Source organism: Rhipicephalus microplus, chromosome 2, assembly GCF_043290135.1.
Source record: "Rhipicephalus microplus isolate Deutch F79 chromosome 2, USDA_Rmic, whole genome shotgun sequence".
NCBI classification, from domain to species: Eukaryota; Metazoa; Arthropoda; class Arachnida; order Ixodida; family Ixodidae; genus Rhipicephalus; species Rhipicephalus microplus.
The window spans coordinates 163,264,750-163,284,872 of record NC_134701.1 but is presented as its reverse complement, the minus strand read 5'-3'; the positions used below and the strand labels follow the sequence as shown (position 1 = coordinate 163,284,872).

General features: G+C 45.5%; 2 protein-coding genes across 4 annotated transcripts in view; one reads left to right on the top strand and one right to left on the bottom strand.

Moving 5' to 3' along the window:
• The first annotated feature begins 10,481 nt into the window (after window positions 1-10,481).
• LOC119170602 (uncharacterized) lies at window positions 10,482-13,881 on the top strand. Its single transcript, XM_037421820.2, has 3 exons — window positions 10,482-11,109; window positions 11,234-11,282; window positions 11,782-13,881. Exons 1-3 carry the CDS (start codon window positions 11,068-11,070, stop codon window positions 12,003-12,005), a joined length of 315 nt encoding a protein of 104 aa, XP_037277717.2. The 5' UTR covers window positions 10,482-11,067; the 3' UTR covers window positions 12,006-13,881.
• Window positions 13,513-20,123, bottom strand: part of LOC119170601 (condensin-2 complex subunit H2) — a 105,580-nt gene continuing 98,969 nt past the window's right edge. For all 3 annotated transcript variants that reach the window (XM_037421817.2, XM_037421819.2, XM_037421818.2), the window contains exon 18: window positions 13,513-18,138. In XM_037421817.2, the coding sequence (XP_037277714.2) occupies window positions 17,905-18,138 (234 nt within the window). In that variant the 3' untranslated portion in view covers window positions 13,513-17,904. The remainder of the gene's footprint in view (window positions 18,139-20,123) is intronic.

Sequence of the window (20,123 nt, the reverse complement as noted above, 5' to 3'; positions counted from 1 at the left end):
AGGCCCCAAAGCCTTACAGAAATGATGTCTTCAAACGTATTGTATACGTCGCGCATGCGCACATCAAGGTGCCGTTCTTCCACTGAGCATTCACACTGACCTGAGTGCCATGAAGAGTATTGCTCATTAGCACACATGCTCTGGCGATATTCTGCGTTACAACATGCCTGTACTCTTTTAATAAACAAGAGGACTTGGATGAAGCCCTGAAAAGCGGTTATCTCCACGAACAACTATGGTCTGTCCAAAAGGCTTGTGAACGGGCGAAGGAACATTGTCTTCCGGCCCCGATGAGGGCGCGGCCCGCAACTACGACTCTGTAGTTCCTTGGGACAAGATTAAAGTTTGTAGGCTGACTGACTGACTGCGTGGCAAATCATGTACTTTGCCCAATCTTGGCTACTTTCAAAATTAAAGCAGTGCGCTTCATAGGTATCGTTTTAAATGTACGTGCGGTGTCAAGCATGTGCCACTTGCAGCATTTTATTGTGCACACGATGGTTACCTATACGCCTGCGCCTAAACGAATTCAGTTACAGTAAATCACAAAGCAACACTGAGAACCAAAACTCTAAAACGTGGCCTTTGAGCGTGGTTGCCACTGGTTAAATTACAAAGGGAGCGAGAGCTCAAGCTATATAAAAATGCCGATGGCGTTTAGTTTTAACCATCGATATTTTGGCCAGATGAAGCGGGATTGTGAAGTTTTTCTTTGAACAATAATTATTCACCGGGTCGTGACGTAGACGAAGGCGACAGTCAGCGTCTTCAAGGTGAAACTCTTTTATCTGATTGGCCTTGTGGCCGCGAAAACGGAAACTCAAATTAGAGCAGGAAATGCACGCTGCATCGTCACACAGAGCGTCGATCTTCGATGAACCGTCGAGCGCGTTGGCTTTTATACACGTATCATCCAAGATGCAGCGTTATCGCTTAGTACACCCTAGTAAGTTACAGAACTCTTCGCGTTAAGCACGTAATCACATCGGAAGGTTCTACGATTATATATGGACAGTTCCCATGCAGTCGTTCGGGAGCGCTTTGCGCAAGATAGCGCGGTTAATCTGTAATCATGTGGTAGTTCGAAAATAGAAAGAAAATAGTACGTGTGGCAATGTCATTCTGCACAATAATATAGATACATCCACTTTTCCCCTACCTATATATTAATTGCTGTGTCTTCAAGCCACCAGTAAGTAGTAAAGAAATTGTAATATAACGGTCAGAGCGCATATATATATATATATATATATATATATATATATATATATATATATATATATATATATATATATATATATATATATATATATATATATATATATATATACAGTTTTGAAGATTTTTTTTTGTTTAGGTTTTTCATGCGTGCAGGTGCATATACACAAACAAAAACGCACGCGTGAACATGCATGAAATATAATTGAAGGAACCCTTCCCCCTCCTTGAAAACTATGGCTGTCTGTCAGTGAAAGGGAACACTAAAGCGCAGCCGTCTGTCAAAGGTGTCTCAACTGTCATGCGTAGTAGTCTTATAAAAATCTAAGCAATCTTCTTTTGCAAGACGCTTCGCCGCGGTGGTCTAGTGGCTATGGTACTCGGCTGCTGACCCACAGATCACCGGATCGAATCCCGGCTGCGGCGGCTGCATTTCCGACGGAGGCGGAAATGTTGCAGGCCCGTGTGCTCAGATTTGGGTGCACGTTGAAGAAACCCCAGGTGGTCGAAATTTCCGGAGCCCTCCACTCTGGTGTCGCTCATAATCATATGGTGGTTTTGGGGCGTTAAACCCCAGATATCATATCACTGTTCACATTAACAATGCAATCATTTGTGCATTGTTGTCCACCGCTGTGGAGCACTGGTTAAGGTGCTCGGCTGCTGGTGCTCGGCCGTGGTGGGGGCATTTCTGTGGAGGCGAAATGAGTGAGAGCCGTGTGCTGTCAGTGCACCTTAAACGCCAGATGGTCAAAATTTTCGGAGCCCTCCACTGCGGTGTTTCTCGGAAATCGTGGTTCGGGGACGTAAAACCCCAGATATTATTATTTCCTCGTTACAAACAGAGCTACGCGAATGAATTTGCCCCATTTTAAATACCAAACACACGTAACAGTTCCTAACAGGCCACGGGTTCTTTCTTTGGACCACTGTTTCGTTTAGGTGTTGCAAACCAACAACTATAGGAACATGGATTAGCGGGTGACTGATCCGAACTTGAGCATGCCGCGAAAAGATACGGAGAATCGTACGATATACCTCGCGTGCCCTTTTCCGAAGAAGGGTCAATTCGCCTCTCAGAAAAGAAGACGTCGCTGCTGTACACCTCTGGGCGTCGCACTCGCAGTTGTCAAACGCACGTATTACGTCGAACCATGCAGTCTAGTATTCGCGTGACACAGTGGTCACTGCCGGAATTCTATTCACCTTTTCATAAACGCCTCCCTGGGCGCCGCCATAGCCCTCCTTGGGCTGTGCGAATTGGCGCGTCCCCTCGAAAATGCACTGACAACGCTGCGCCCTTAGCCTTTGTACTCCCGCGCACAGCCCATCATGGCGGTGCTTTTTTTCCCTTCCTGTGAACAGGTGTATAGCGGGGCAGGGACGTAGGTCTCGCAAAATGGTGCGTCATCGAGAAAAAGGGGACGCAGGGAGCGTTCATTCGGGGCTTATAACTAAGGAAGTTACTCTACATCATTAGTATACCCTCGCCCCCACCATTGCTCCTTGATTACGACAGTGGCCTGCAACCTCGAAAATTGGTGGCCCCGCCACGGTGGTCTAGTGGCTAAGGTACTCGGCTGCTAACCCGCAGGTCGCGGGTTCGAATGCCGGCTGCGGCGGCTGCATTTCCGATGGAGGCGGAAATGTTGTAGGCCCGTGTGCTCAGATTTGGGTGCACGTTAAAGAACCCCAGGTGGTCTAAAATTCCGGAGCCCTCCACTACGGCGTCTCTCATAATCATATGGTGGTTTTGGGACGTTAAACCCCACATATCAATCAATCAATCAATCAATCAATCAATCAAATCAATCAAAAATTGGTGGCAATAGCGGATTTTTATTTTCCTTAAAGGGCCGCTAAGCGCAACGCGTGGAATGTGGAGACAGTAGTTTACTTCTCACCTGCCGTCCCACAAAGGCCGTGTCCTCCTCGTCGCTCATTAAATTTCATCTAGAACGCGTAAAATGTGAGCACTAAACGTTGAGCCAATCGGGATTTCGCACTTTTCGGCCACATGCTGCTATCTACACGCTTGTGCAGTCGCAAACGCAGAAAATGGGGCGAAATCAGTTCCATCACGCGCGATAGCCGTGCGAGACGAAGACATACGAGCCTTGCACGGCAGAGCGGAATAGGAGACAACTCACAACACAAAGCTCTCGTACATCGACCAATCGAAAGCTTATTTGATCCTGGCGTCACGTGAACACATTGCTATAGCGTCACGAATTGTGCCGCAAAGACGGGAAAAGCCGAGAGACAAGACTAGCTCATTCTTCAGGTCTTTAAATGTTGATTAGGAGCCCTTTAACAATATAGCAGGCTACGATCTCATAATTTACATGATTCCCAGCTGCAGAATATTTTCAACAGCATCGCGCAGCCGCTGACCGGCCGGCATGTGACAATCACTGCACTGGGTGCAGAAGTCGGAAACAAAATATGAGTACGAGAAAAATAACTGCGTTACGTATCGGTTTATTCAATTTGCCACTTACTTTTTTTTACGTACACTGCTTCGAAGAAAAGTTTCCGCAATTCTGTCAAACTCGTCCGTGGCCTTTCGGCGAAAATCCGAAGAAATTCACATCAAAACGAACCGTGATATAGGGGGTGTGTACTGAGCCTTGATCCGCAAGGGGGCAACACCATCGCCGCGCCATTTTGAAGCTCCGTTTGTATACGCGCGTCCAGCTCTCCGTGCTTCGGCGTAATCTAGAGGTCACTATAGACATATGCAAGTTGCCGTGGGGATCTCGGACACAGCACGTGCATTGAGTTTGTCGCTCGTGTGGCGAGCGCCCGTACCGCCAAAATGGCGACCCCGAGCGATCCTAGCGGATGACGTCAAGTGCATATACCCCCTATTCAGTATTTGACATTTCGTTTGCTGCTCGAATTTTCCACCTGAGGCTAGATAACTGCGTAGTTGCGCAAGGTTCCTGCTTCCCCAAACACGTACCCCGCGATGCCAAGATGTTGTCAAAGCAGAAAAAAAATTTTAAACCAATGTTCATGAATAGGAGCAACGCGAAACGCTCTCGGAAAGCAGACGGAAGACGCTGGGGTTGGAAGGGCGAGGGGTCCAGTTTGCAGAAGTAAGATCACCGCAGACCCGTCAGCAACGAAGGAAGGAATACAGGTCCGAAAAAAGTATTTTGAACACGTTGAAAACGGCTGATCATTATGATTGCAACCCAGCAAGGTTTGCATTCGAGAATAACTCTTGTATACAGACACGGCAAATATACTGCACGCGATTTGATGGGACTGAGAAGCTTATTAACAAGATCCAAATAAGTATCAAGCAATCATTATTGTCTTTGTTTAGCTCTTTTACTATATCATCTAAAAAAACTTAATCAGAATGGCACACTGATCCACATTAGCTGATGTGTCCAGGATGAAGTGCGGACAAAATTGTCCATGATTAAGACGCCGAAGAAGGGGACGCATCACTGAACTTGCAGCTGAGTTTATAAGGCACAAAAAATCCCGAAGAAAACGGGAGCTGACTGCTCTTGCAGCCGTTCTTAAACGTCAATCACGCCTGTTTTATACATCTGTTCACACGTTACGCCATCTTCCCACCGTGTGGCAATCTTTGTCAAAGCAAAGAATCTGCAAATGCCTACCATTTTGTTTAGTTCATCTTTCGGCATGTATTATCTGTCACGAGAAGCTCGTATAGTTTAAGGAGCTGCTTGAGTTCCAGACGTGGCCTGCGACCGCTCTAAGCTGGGCGCTGCTGTACAAAGCGAAGTGGAAACATTGCCTAGCCACTGCCGAGGCATAGCCATGCAACTGTAGTATAGCAGAGGGAGTCAACGAAGTGAGGGTGTGTAGGAGAGGTTCGAGGGTGTGTGGGAGAGAGCACACGTATTAGTACATTAACGCACACAGAAAAGATAATGAGGGTGCGGAGGAGAGAAAAAAGGGGAAAGGGTGAAGCAATGCATATCTTTGTGTTATAGTGTAGCATGGTGTGCTAAACAGAAGTGAGGGTGAGCAGAAGGGGTGGAGGTAAAAGATAGTCAGCCATTCATATTGTGGTGTAGCAAGGCGGGAGAAAGGGAAGTTATGTGAGGAGGAGAGGTGCGCGGGTGAGGAAGAGAAAGGTAAATAGTAGTATGGTAGCGTCATTGGAAAGAAAGGGAAGTCAGATGGGGAAAGGCCATCAGCTCGGCAGTCTTCGCACCACTATTGCGTATAGCTGCTTCCTTTTACCGCGAAAGTGCACAAAAGAATTAGTCCAATAAGGTGCAGCAGAACAATATGTAACATAGCGTGCTTTACAGTGTTACGGATGCATAGAAGAAACCATACCTTTTTTTAGGCGCCGTATAGTTGTCCGTCACCGGTGTCTGTAACGACTATTGCGCAAAATAAGAAAAAAAAAAGACGCTGCATATCAAATGGCATTCTAACCCGGGCGTTGTACGTGGCAGCCCAGTATTCTACCACTGAGCTACGACGGTGCTTGAAGGCTCCACTGCAAACTTACCCTAAGCAAGTTTGATGTCAGGTAAAAAATCGTGTTAAAGGGATCCTGAAACGGTTTTGACATATTTTTACAAACATATTGGGCCAGTGGACCAAGTTCCAAGGGTAATATAGAGACCAATTTGAGCTCTTTGCGTAAACTATGTAATTTAATACAACGCTCCGAAGCTGCGAATCGCGGCGTCTCGGCCGAACGCGTTTTCAACCGCCGATACACCAAGCGACACGCTGTACCCCACTGACGTCATCGTTTCCAGCCGATCTGATTGGCTGTGGAACGCGCCGCACAGACTGCCGGTATCGGATCGACGGCGGGATTTACGCGTGTGCGGTCTGACGCCTCATCGTGACGCAGGCACCGTGAACGCGGAGCTTAGCCCCAGCGCTCGAAGGAAGAGTTGATGGCAGTTGAGGGTGAATGGTGGAGTGGAGGAGGTTCGTGCTTATATAGTACTCGTAGGGGTGTTTCAATTGAACTCAGGCGCCAATCATTTGCTCCAGTAGTGGTATAATCAAAAACGGAATGTGAAAAAAAAACTATTTCAGGGACCCTTTAACATGAGCAATAAAGGGTTTCAGAACAGCAAACTGCCAGGCTTCACGCAATGCGAAATGCGTATAACTAGTGGGCCGTTGAGTGTTCAAACCTATCACAAAGGCAACAGGCATAATTCATCCTTGTCAGACACGACACCAGCAAAAAGCACATAATTCCTTAAAAGTTTCCAGCATGTGCCGCGCTTCTCCGAGGAATGACATAGTGGATGTCCACCAACAACATAAAAAATATGATGACTTATTGTGCAGTGTCTGTCTGTCACACGATTCAGCCACCTGGCCAAAGTTAACCACTTGCACAACGCCAAGCCATCTTGAACTGGTGGCTGCGTTCGTACTTGTGAACACGGTCGATGGAAATACAAATATTACGCATATCTGAGGCTCAACATCAATACGTAAGTATTAAGCGGTGTGTTCCTTTGCAAGAAAATATAAAGATACGTAACTATACAGACCCTAGTGCTTCTTAGGCCGGACTGAAAATGCGACGCTATGCAAAACAGAAGGCCGGCAGAAGAATATCGTCTTTCGACGTCATTTGCAGCGAAGCGCGCAGATACGCGGCCAATATTTTTATTACTTTATGTTTTGCCTTTTTTTTAGATGCGGAGCATCTAATACTCGAGGCTTGTAGTGCGGCGCCGTCCGCAAGCTTCCTCCTCCTCCTTCCACCATCTGTGCATCCCTTCCTCCTCTACACACCGCGCGCGCTTCACTCCTCCACCATCTGTGCACCCTTCCTCCTCTACACACCGCGTGCGCTTCTCCTCTTCACGAACATTCGCTAGCTGTATAATGTAGCGCGCATGCGCCGTCACGCTTCGAGAACATCGGCAGCTGACGCGCGCGCATGCGCCGTCGCGCTTCGAGAACATCGGCAGCTGACGCGCGCGCATGCGCCGTTGCGCTTCTCCCCCTTCTCGAACATTCGACAGCTGACGCGCGCATGCACCGTCACCCACCATCTGTGCCGCGCGCGCTTCTCCCCTTCGAGAACATTCTACAATTCTCCTGATTCTCCAGTGGACGCGCATGCGCCGTCGCGCTTCGAGAACATTCAACAGCTGACAGTGCATGTGCCGTCGCGCTGTATATATACTCAAGGTCGGCGCTCGCTCGCTCAGTTGCCGCTCGTCGGTTGGTCTGTACGGCGCGTCGACGTCCAAGGTCGCGGTGAAATGAATGCCAACGAATCCACAAACACAATGATCGACGTCCCTTAGTCCAGCGCCACCCTTTCGCATACGTGTGTACGTGTTCACTCATTTAACACCCCCTCCTACAACCACGTTAACCAATTTAGCCATCTACCCAAGTAAGTCGCAATTTAACACCCCATTTCACAACCACGTTAACCAATTTAGCCATCGACCCAAATAAGTCTCACTTTAACACCCCGTTAACCAATTATATGCTCCGCATCCTCCTCAGTGTTCCCCTGAGGAAAGCTGCGGGCAATTTTTTTTTACTTCGCGCAGTTTTATGAGAGGTGGAATAGTTATTGCACGTGCGCACTTGTTTTCTAGGGGATTAGTCGTTCCTGATAAACTCAGTCGCAAGTTGAGCACATTCCCCCACAAATCCTGTGTTCCTTTCGACCACAGAGTTATCCGTCGAAAAAGTTTTCCGCTCTTCCTACCAGAAATGTCCCACAAAACACCACAATGGTTCACGCACGCAGCTGCTATAATTGTACGCGCCGTAATTTGATTCATCCTATAGCATTTTTTTCCTGATAATTTATATGCCCACTGTATAAAGCACACTATGTTACATATTGTTCTGTTGCACCTCATTGAACCAATTATTTTGTGCACTCTCGAACACGAGGTTACCGAGCTTTTAGCTGCGGGGCCCACGCCCGCTGAGCTCAAATATTCGTGTACTTGAACACATTGCGTGACTAAGCAACCTACAACAAGAAGAAGAAGCAAGATTGCGAAATCGCAGTCGTATCCGGAGTAACCACACATGTTAGCTTCGCGATCGAAAGTTCGTTATTGCGTGCGCGGGACGCCTAGATTGCCGCACCTAGATTGCGAACGACTTCCGCGACGAGGAGAGGAGCTAGAAAAGACACACAATAAAAGGAAAGCGCCGAAGGAAAGAACAAGTGGCGCCGCACGACCAGCGCGCACGAAGTCATCTCCCTCCAGAGCCTTCCCTCTCCCTCCTTTCTCCCCAAGAGCGTTGCAGTTTTTCGCACAAAGATGCAACAGTGCTAGTGAAATCGAGGACCTAGAAGCGGGAAGGAGGAATTTTACTGAGCACACGCCACGCGCAGCTTTTCTCGCATTGTGGGTAAAAAGAAACAAGACAGCCGTGGGAGGAAAAATACGAATATGATGGCGCTGGTTGAGAAGTACGATCGCTGGGCGCATTGGCCGTTCCAACAGTCGCTGTTGGATTTCTTACAAGGAACAAATATGTATGTGTATCTATGACGTGCCATAGTGCAGTGCCCAGGGCCAGGCTTTCGAAATTTAAAAGTATATGTACGACAGTGAACTAGGATGACAGCACTTGTTGTTTTACATATTTTTTTTTACATTGCAGAGGTTACTTATTCATTTCGATTTATAGTAAAGAGCCCAAGGCACACAGAAAGGTGTTGACTTGTAGCCAGTTCTGCTAAAAAGAAAGTAATGATGGCAATTGCTATAAGGTACCTAACTAACAGATCTTTTCAAAATTTCTGTTTGAAAGAGAAAGAGAGAGAGAGAAGAAAAGTTATATATGTATGCACATCTTTGCTCACATCTGCAGCACATTTTGTACAAAGAAAGCACAAGCTCACGTTTCACCGTACATGAGTAACTTAACCGTAAAACACGTCGCGCGATTTGAAGAGTATCGCCGTCAGCCGAGTTCAACATTCACACCGCATCCCAACGGCACATTGTAAGTACGTTTCGAGGGGATCGACGCGTACGAACTAGCCTTAGCTTGCAAGTAATAATAATAATAATAATAATAATAATAATAATAATAATAATAAGAAGAAGAAGAAGAAGAAGAAGAAGAAGAAGAAGAAATTGCGCTCTCCATGTCGGCTTTTTTATCGGAGAAAGAAGGCTCAGCTACGCCCGCTGCCGAAAAGTATGTGTGAAATAAAACAGAGGGTACATAATCAGAGGAAGACTCACCTGTTGACTCCTGCTCAGCAAAGATCCAAAACAACTAATCCAAAAAAGGAGAAGGGAGAGAGGGCAGAGCTGTTCAAGCACTAGCCGCCGGTGGTGGACACAAAATCACTTCACTTTGCATAGAGATGTATCCCGGCCCTGAGCAGCAGCGACGTATTGGTACGTCGACGGACGGCGGCCAGTCCAAAAGCGACGGGCTGTTTTTTTCGCGCTGGGCTGGCTCCCTTGGGATATTCACGCGCGCGAGAGAGCCAGGAGACCAGCCGCAGTAGCTCCGCCGAAACTAGAACAGCGCGGATCTTTGAACTTGCCCGGCGGCTTTCCCGTTAGGTTTTTCTTTCCTCCTCGCGTCTTCCATCGGGCCTCCTCCTCTCTCGTCCGTTACAAGAAGGCGGCGTGGAGAGGAGAAGCGAGAGTGGGAAGAGAGAACAGGCAGACATACTCGAAACCCAGTTATTCTTCTTTATATATAGCACCCCACCTGGCTTCCCGAACGCACCTAGAAGCGAAAACCCACGAGGAAAGAAGGCTGTACGCTACACTGATTACTGACACAGAAAGGAGCGGATCCATTCATCGCACACACAACTTGCCTCGAAGCTGGAAGTTTTCCTCTCGTTTTTTTTTTGTTTCTTCTTTGAATAGCGTCTTACTTAAATTGACGACGTGGTGGAACTCCACGGCGAAATTTCGGAAAGGTTTTCACCCCCCGACTCCCCCAACTAGTAGCGGCATGCGATCACCCTCTGCTTTACTGAACGCGTCATCCGATTTTTCAGAGCGCACACAATTGTCCATTTCGGTGAAGATGTGTGCGCAGCATAAAGGAACTGTAGACCCTGATAACATTAAAACGCTGGAACTGCGTTGACGAACTTTTCAAATGCGGGCGATGTCATCGAGCACGCGACAAATGCGCGCGACATAGAAACGCCACGCGGAAAGCGCGCCAAAGAACACCGCGCATGCGCCGTAAGCGGCAGCCAGTGTTGCCTACCGCGAACACGCGGGAAGGGCGAGATTCGAGAGAAAGAGAGCGATAAGAGGAAGATGCCGAGATGTCCGTTGTTCGTCCGAGAAATATCTTCCCAAGTTCGATGCGCAATCTCCGGTTTAACTACAGTGCACTGCGGTGCATCATCCTACTAGCCACATGTTAAACAAAACGCTTCACTATATCCATTGTATGATACGGACGGCGCAAAACGCTTCGTAACTGCTGCTTGCGTCACGGCCAGCTGAGTTGGAGCCACGGATCCGACGCAGATGCTGCGCGCTACATTCTCCGACAGCAGCAGGCGGTGAACACAGTAGATCGTGCAAAAGGCGGAGCGGCTGCAGCGTTATCGTGTTCCAAGGCGCAGCTCCGATTATGTGACGTTTCGCGTGGCATTGTGAACGTTGACGCGTACGGTTTTTGCCCTGCCCCGTCGCGCACTTGCCGTGGATACCCGTGGCCGAAGCGAACGGAAAGCTGTGACGGTCCGTGCGAGACTTGAAACCCAGCGGGCTACGAGAGTCCTCGGCGTCCGAGGGAGCGGCTAGAAAAAACAAGCCGGGCAGCGCGGAACTTGTTTACGCGTCTTGATTTGCCAGGGTGCGATAACCTCCCGGCGCGGAAGAGCGGCGTGTGGCGATGTCAAACCTGTACAACCCGATCACCGCTTGCCTAAAGAAGGTAACGTAACGAATTTTCTCTTCTAGGCTTCTTTTCTGTCGAGAAAAAATCGTGCGTTTTGGCTCGTTGACAACCGCATTGTAGTTCAGTGAGTGATTCCGACAAACGTTATACTTCCGTGCAGCACGCTGGGCGTGAGGAGGCCGTCGAGCAGAAGGCAAAGGACGATGAAAGTAAGTCGGCATGCGGATGATGTAGAATAAACAGAGCTTTACGGACTATCGCGCCAGCTTTGAGTATGGATCGAATTACCGGCCATTAAGGGCCCTCACTGGCGCCCGTGCATTACATGTAGCTCGTTGTTTATCTCAATTAATACGCGTTAGCAAGTAACGGCCGTCAGGACTTGTGGTGATTAAGGTTGACCAGACATCCTGTTAACGATAGTTTGTCTAAAACGGTGCAGCCGTAAAATGTAGCGTAATGGGCGCCCTATTTCATCGTTTATTGATTGGTGTAAACGTTTTCAAGAGTGTTTTAGGTGTACTTTTTTTTTTAATTAGGCCATTGTTCTGTGGGTGGTCTAACTACGCAGCTAGTTGTAGCTGTTCTCTGGTTCGACATACAATATATATACGTGTGTGGTGCGGTCCGACCGTGCTTGCGGAAACACGGCAGCTGCTCGCGTTGAAAGCTGTTACATAGCTGTTACTTCGCTCGCTTGTTACGCAGAAAAGCCGTCGACAGGCATCGCTTCGAACGCGGCTCCCAGCGGCTGGGTTCAGGGCATAGCCTCTGGAGTTTACAACGTCGGTGCCGGAGGCGCCAAGTGGGTGGCATCGACGACGTACAACGTGGGAGCCACCGTCCTGGGAACTGGAGCCAGCGTCTTGGGTACCGGAACTAATCTGGCCCGCAAGGTGGTCGCCCGCAAGGACAAGTCCAAGGACGAGTGAAAGAGCGAGACACCTTTGTGGCGCACGAGGACAGTCGCGGTGTGAACAGTTTGCCTTTCGAGAAGGCGGCAGCACTTTTGTCCATGTATACCTCGCGATACTAATTTGCCATAACGTGGGCGACACATTTGCCAGCATGTGGCCTGACACGACGCGATTCTCGGAAGTGAAGAAAGGAATTCAAGAGCGGGCACAGACGGGTGAATCAGAGTTGGCATTTGCGCCATGTACGGGTCACATGAAAGCGCCCGCCTGCAATTCCCAGCAGCGTGTATTGCCTTGTGCTGGCATATTTGTTGCATGCTTAGAGTTGGCAATCTTTTTTTTTTTAAAGTTGAAGGACATTAGCTGCAAGATGTCTTGACAAAATTGTTTTGCACTCTCGCAGCATTTTTAATATTTGATACACTTGTCTGGAAGCCCGCATTGACCATTGTGTGCCTTACAAAAGAATTTTGCAATGTTGTTGGAAGCTATGGCCCAATCTTCACTAGCACAGATGAAAGTCCTGTACAATCTACAAGGGCATGCCCCGACACCAGTTTCATGCAATTTTGTTGCATTGCACATCAGTCCACTTGGAGAGCCGGGCACCTGTTTTAGTTTGCGTGGTACTGTGGCATGCTTGTCATGTGGCATGTTCTTGTAACTTTTATTTACAGTGTTTTGGTGTGACACATATATTCAGTCCATATTGCACAGCGGTGTTTGCTTACGGGACCAACTGGTGTGCTTTTGAAATTGTTGTAGCCATGTAAACAGTGTTGAAAAAGCTTCTTTTTGAGAATTTCCAGGCTCACTGCTGGTTCAGATAAGATTTCTTTGCAATAACGCAGAAGGCATTCTTAATAGCCGTGTAGCTTATAACTAGTCTTGCTCGTGCATCAGAGGAATGATGTCGTTGCATTCACTAGGTCTGTCTTATTGCTAAATTGCTCCACTGCTTTTATCCTGACCTCGGGGCATACACTTATCAACATAATTGCCATTGGACTACCTCATGAGTGACACATGCAGCCTTCCATTATGATGCAAGATTTCACTGTGCTATTGCCCGATAGGAGCAGGGTGCATATTTTCCTGTCTCTTAACAAGCTTTAATCAGATGTGCCAACTGGTGCCGGACGTTCTTGCAGGGCATTCACATTTTGCAAACATTTGTCTTTTGCACCCCTGTGTTCAAATGTACTAGTCAGAACTGTGACAAGAGACCACTAATAGGGTGACCTATAGTCACTATTATGACCTCTGGTCATTGTAATGGTGGTCCGAATGTAAAAGACTGCTTGACACAAGCTCAAGCACTTGCAGCTCAACAAGTATGGTGAACAAGCAAATGCACGCTAAAGTCCAAACACTGACTAATGCCAAAAAGCTGCAAGCTTTTGTAAAGCACGACATTGTACTTTGATCTCTTTAAAGCGTCTTACATGCAAGGTCATTCCATGCATGCATATATTTTCCAACATGCAAGCACTCATCGCCATTGAGAGGAATGGACAAAAAATCAGTCCAATATGCATTTAATGTACTCAAGATCATTGCCACAAATCGTTTTCTTTTTCTCCTCGCTCGAGTAGTGTACCAATTGTTCATCAAAATGGGATACAAACAAAAGGTTTCAGTGTCGACAAAATGTTGGGCAGAGACACAATCTGAATGAATCGCACTGGTATGAAAATGGTGAGCTTTTCCCAAATATGAACATACATATATTACAAAGGTTCCAGGAGCAAAAAAATAATAAAATGAAGCGTGCCGCACTCATCATTTGGCAGCTACTGTTATGGTGCTTTTGTGAGTGCTTTGGTCATACTGTACACTATTTACAATGGCTCTACATAAATAAAAATGTGGTTGGCTGTACAGAAAAGTATATATATGTACTTTAAATGTCCCAGAAGTACAGTTGCTTTCACTACAATTTCTCCTCCTGCAAGCGATACAACAGCACAGCCTACAGAGAACGAAAAGCAACTCTGGTAAAAGATCAAACGGTAAACAAGCTGGTTAGCAACAATATGTACACCGCTGAGCCTTCCAGACCTAACTTGAGCAGCAGTCCTCAAGCTGCAGCACAATACATCTGGTTAAGCCTCAACACCAGCTAAAACACAGATGCTGATCGCATTAGCCAATGAACACATTAAAGGGACACAGAAGTGAAACAATTTAAACCTGTTAATTATTCTCTACAGTCATAAATTTCTTCACCATAGCTTTGTCAACAGCATAAAAAAATATGAAATTTCGATTTTGCAAAGAAATCTCTGCACATGAGCATCAACGCAACATCAGATTTTAGGCCTTTTGTGTATTTTGGTCACATTGGCTAACCAAAATCTCTTGAACCTTCCTAGGTTAACTATGGCCTTATCGGAAGACAACACACTTCCCGATTAAAAACTATCTAGGCCCTAGTAGATCCATCAAAGTACAGACACTTTATAATGGTTTCGCCATTTGCAATTTTTTTTGCACACGTTTCCTTGTTTACCAAAGAAAGAAGGAAATTGCTCACCTAGTGTAACCAAAGCACAGTTCATGCTTGGACAGCATGAACTGTGCTTTGGTTACACTAGGTGAGCAATTTCCTTTCTTTGGTAAACAAGGAAACGTGCAAAAAAAATTGCAAGTGGCGAAACCATTAAAAAGTGTCAGCATGAACTGTGCTTTTGTTGCAGAATGCTAAAATGAAATACGAATTCGCTAATACGCAAAAAACCGTGTTTCTGTTTAGTTGTCCCTTTAAACTGCCCAGCTGCGCTAACAAGGGCCTAGGAAACTAAAGCAAGGGGCTACGCTAGGGAGATTTATTATTTCGAAGCATTGCAACGAGACTTCCTTATTGATGTTTGTAAACAAGGAGACAAAATATAATAAAATAAGATGTACAATAACAATGCTGATGCTATGCAAAGCACATTACATACACATGTTCAGCGATAACTAAATAATGATCTACAATAAGGACCATACAAAGAAGCATGATTGAGAAAAGAACCAGACTGCAATGATGATCAGTGGCATTTTTTTTTCTTTCTTTCCTTTTCCTGTCGCATCTGAATCGGTAAGGCACTGCAGTCTTCCTTTCGTGTGAGCTCACATCCTTAATATTCAGCATCTGCTTAGCCATCACTAAAGTTCTTTCTCGAAAATGCAGACTGCTTTTAAAACTTGTCGGGGGTGTCTAAAGCATCGGCGCAATAGTTTTCGTGGCAGGAAAAGTGAACATTCAAAGATAGCACACGACATATATACAACTGAAATATGTCCCTCGCAATATTTTGAAGTTTCAGAGGTGCTAAAAGCTGTCGTACTGCATTCCTCTTCTCACACTTGAGTCCAGTTGCTGTCCGAGACAGTTGCTTGTTGCACACTTGCGCACATGACAGTAGTATGTGTAAACGGCAAAAGTACAGACAGTTTATCCCCTATGGCTGCATCCGTCCATTCCTTCAATAACACCTTCATGCACCCAGTTAATGACAAACAAGGAAATCGGGATTTCCCCTGCTACATGCCATTTTTGTGATGAACATATACTCGTTAGGTTATTTTGAACAGATCAGTCAGTCAGACCAACACCACTGCTGCTCTGAGCAAACACTTAATGTGCATGGAAGTCGATTCGCTTAAGCTGCAAATCTTCTGACGAGCAGAAAACGACACTTTGGAACATACAGCCATGATGTCAGGCACGAGGTGCTTGGAATGCTAAAGTCCGACAAGCATTCTCACTATCTCTGCACTGTTGGGTATAAGAAGTTGGAGATCATGCACTCAATCACACACCAATGAAGAGTTGACTTCCAGACGAGTCTGTCGCAGCTATGCTCAAGAGGTTCGGCAGCACGCCGACCCTAAAAAGGTGCACCAGTCAAGCAGGAAGGGCACCACGTGAAATTCCCGTGCACTGAAAGGAGCTTGGGAGACGCGCGAACATAAACAGCTGAAATCGAAGGTGCGACGCAGTCCCGGTAAACGCGCTTCCAAGCACAAAAAAATGTAGAAATGACGGCTGCACGCTCAGTCCAAATGTAAGCAGTTTGGATGAGATGAAAAAGTGAGACAGTGATGTGTGTGTGATGACTGGCAATAAAAACAGAGAGAAAAAAGATAGCATATGTCTCTGGCTCCACAATGCAGCCTCGCGACAACTCGCATGAGTCAGTCTGACCTTACCAGAAATGACAATGCAATGCTCATAGCTCCAATTGTAGTAAAGCCAACTCGTGTTCGGGTATCACAAATTTTCCAATCCGTTTTCGCACTTCGTTGCTGAAGCAGGTGACTCGAACGGCAGGGAAAAGAGCGGAATAGAACTGAGGGGAACTGTTGAGTGATCCCAGCCTCACTTTTGCTAAACGCCACGTAGGAAAGATAAAATTTGAGCATGCGCTTTTATTTTGCATAAAAGCAGTTTTTTTCCCCTTGTGTAGTTGCACCAATGATTGGTCGTTTTCCAAGTACTCCTGCTTTCAGGTAGTGGCCATTTAAAAAACAGACCATGGCAGACCAGTCGATAGGGAGTTGCACAGACTCCTTCACTGAGTCGTAAATAACTGTGATGCCCCAGCCAGTGTTGCAAAGTTGGCTTATACTGAAGCCTAAGGCGAGCTACCTTTGAGAGAATCAGCGACTTTAAAGAGAAATTCACAATTAAGTATATTAGCCTCTTTGAAAACATTTTTTTACCAGTGTCGCCAAGTGAAACGCAGACAAGACAGGCAGGGTTTACAGTTAACTTTAACTAGGGCTAGTTTCTTGAAATCGCACCAGAAACAAAGGAGTTTCGCATTCCGACTCCTGAAAATTCACCGCAAGTGCCAGGAATCGAACCCGCGACCTCAATTACAGGAGCATAAAGCCACTGCCATAAATAAAAGAAACTATAATTTCAGTGAAGCCTCACTTAGCCTCGTTTTTAGCACAGCTGCTTGCTTTACTTTATTTTGAAATGCTGATGACCTTAACAGCAGGCTCAAAGTGTCGCAAAGTAAAAGAAACAGGACAAATAAAAGTGCAACCAGATTTTACAGTAGTATCGTAGAGTTAAAACATTACACTGACCTCAAAGCCGGTTTGGCGGTACAGTTAAAATACTTGTTTATGTACACAATGTCAAACTGAATTAAAAGAATTGGTATCAGAAACTAAATGATAAACAGAGCTAAAATGTGTAGCACTACCTACCTTAAATGCACATTTAACAAAGCCCACAAAGCAAGAATGGGAACAGAGGATGGAATGCACCGTGCCCTGGAGAGAGAACGTAACGTGTACTCACCTGGTGCGACAGATAAGCCTTTGAACTTATGCCTCCATGACCGAACCTAGCTTCTGGAAAAAGCAGGACGGCTCCCCGAAAGAAGATCATAGTTGTCCAGATTATCTACGGTCACTAGTTCACGCTGCGAGCATGCCCAAAAGAGGCATGCACAAGTGAAGGTTTATGGGTCTGGTATGCGATGCAGCTTTCCTACCTGAGCTCGACACAGCACAAACTTTGCTGTGGTCCAATGCCAACATTTCATGCGGCAGTACAATGTCAATGTAAAGTAAATGAAATCTGTAAATTTAGAATGGAAGGACTAAGAAAGACCAGTCATCGGTTAAATAAATAAAAGAAACTAGCAAGACCAAAGCGAAATGAAAGTACTGGAACTCTCAGCATCCTTTCTTTCAGTGCAGTCTTTGATGTTGTTCAACAGCATTTCCGAGGAGAACGGGGAAACTTGCAGCGCTGCCATGTTTTCTTCTCTTCTTCGTGGCGTTCGTTCTCCGCAGCGGAAGAGTGGCAAGACGAGAAGACTATGGCAAATGGCGTACACATGCACACAAACACGCACACATACAACCACACGTACACAGAGACCGTCACCGAGGAAGGAGTCTGTTAGGTTACACAAAGGGCAGCCGCCATGTTCTCTTCGTTTTCACTTTCAGAAGAGTCGTCCATGAGTGATGACATCGCAGCTACAGCTTGCATTCGCGCCTTTGCGCGTGCATTTGTCCGCCTGTTCGGGGGAAGCCGCGGGTCCGAACAAAAGTCTGGATCGGGAACCACGGGATTCTCGCGCAACACATCACTGGGATCCTCAGGTTGCAAGACGGCGGCTGGCCGCTTGCGCTGTAAAAATGAAGTCGCAATAAAAAGAAATATTATTCACTGGTCAAGCGATAAGTGAAGCACAATAGTATATAACAAGAAGCAATTCGAAGCCAAGCAAGGGAATTACTTTTGCCTGACGTGCTCTACCTAGTAAAAGTCAACAATATCATTCTGGAGGGTAAGGAACTGGCAAACGCAATTAACCAATACTTTGTAAATGTGGCTGTTTGTGATGAAGACTCAACACAATATGAAGATGAAACAAGTAGTTGCATGAACTCTCTCGTACTATACGAAGTATTACCCGAGGAAGTCTACCGATATATAAAAGAACTAAAGACAAACGTTGCGAGTGGTTATGATGACGTAAGGGTGGCTCCAGTTAAGGCTGTCGCATCTATACTTAGCCCCGTATTAGCATATCTGGTAAATTATTCCTTTCTTATTGGAATCTTTCCAACAAAACTTAAGGTGGCCAAAGTTACACCCATTCATAAAGGTGGCAACACTACTGAATTAACAAACTATCGTCCGATATCCGTATTACCTGTATTCTCAAAAATTTATGAAAAATGTATAAATACGCGCCTTATGAAATATCTTGAGAAGTACAATATCTTATCACCGCATCAATATGGTTTTCGCAAAAATAAAACCACGGAAGAGGCACTAATTGATGTAAAAAGCCGCATAATAGAAAATATTGAAAATAAAATGTTCACGTTAGGTGTCTTCCTTGACTTGCGTAAAGCGTTCGATTCTGTTGACCATAATATCTTACTGTTGAAATTAAGCCGCTATGGAATTCGTGGAATAGTCTCTGATTTATTTAAAAGCTATTTATCATCCAGACAACAATTTGTTAGCATAGACAGTAAAAAGTCAGACTATTTAAGCGTAAAGAAAGGAGTTCCGCAGGGGTCCATTTTAGGCCCCGTGCTTTTCCTTTTATATATAAATGATATTACAGAGGTTCAGTATACACCCGAAATTAAAATGTTCGCTGACGACACAAGTATATTTTTCACAGGCTCCACCATTCAGGAAGTAGAAGCTTCGACTAATGTATATCTCTCGAAACTTTCAGGCTGGCTAACAAAAAACAAACTAAAATTAAACACAAAAAAAAAACAAAATTTATTATGTTCAGGCCCATTAACAAGCACATCAGTGATAATATAGTAATCTTGTTTGACAATCAGCGACTCGAACAAGTCAGCACACAAAAATTCCTTGGAGTCTGGTTTCATGAGCACTTAACATGGACACCGCACGTAAATAGTCTCTTGGTAGATCTAGCTCGTTCTGTAGGGTGCTTGAGTAAAATTGCTTTCCTCCTCCCTTCATGGTTATGTAAATCATTATATTATAGCATGTTTTACTCCAAGCTTCTATACGGAATGCTTGTATGGGGAACAACAACTAAGACCAATTACGATCGAATATTAATCTTGCAAAAGCGCGCGCTCCGTGTAATAGAAAAATATAAAGGTCACCCCAAGGACTTAGACACTCAGCCGCTTTTTCTTAAACATGGAATTCTATCTGCTAGGAAAGTATATAATCTTAAACTGATGCAACACATCCACAAACATAAACTACAGGATTCCTTTCCACGCACTGTATCAACAACATATGGCTTCAGAAATTCTACCCGCAAAACTAAGAAAACACGCACGAACTATGGCAAGCAGGCTATTGATTATAAGATCACACAATTGCTAAACCTTCACGAATCGAATATAGACTTTACTCTGAAAACTAAACAATTTAAATGTCATCATAAATCCTTTCTTCTTTTGACTAAAGACATAGTAGATCCATAGGCTTTTATATTTAGGAATACTTGTATACTGAGTTGATTTTTTTCTTACTGTGAACAATGATACTTAAACAGAATCGTTTGATACCAAAATTGTTTCCTGTTTATGTAAAACATATTCTGAATGTATATCATGTAGAAATAAGCTATGTAACTAAATAAGATATGTATAATGTCACTT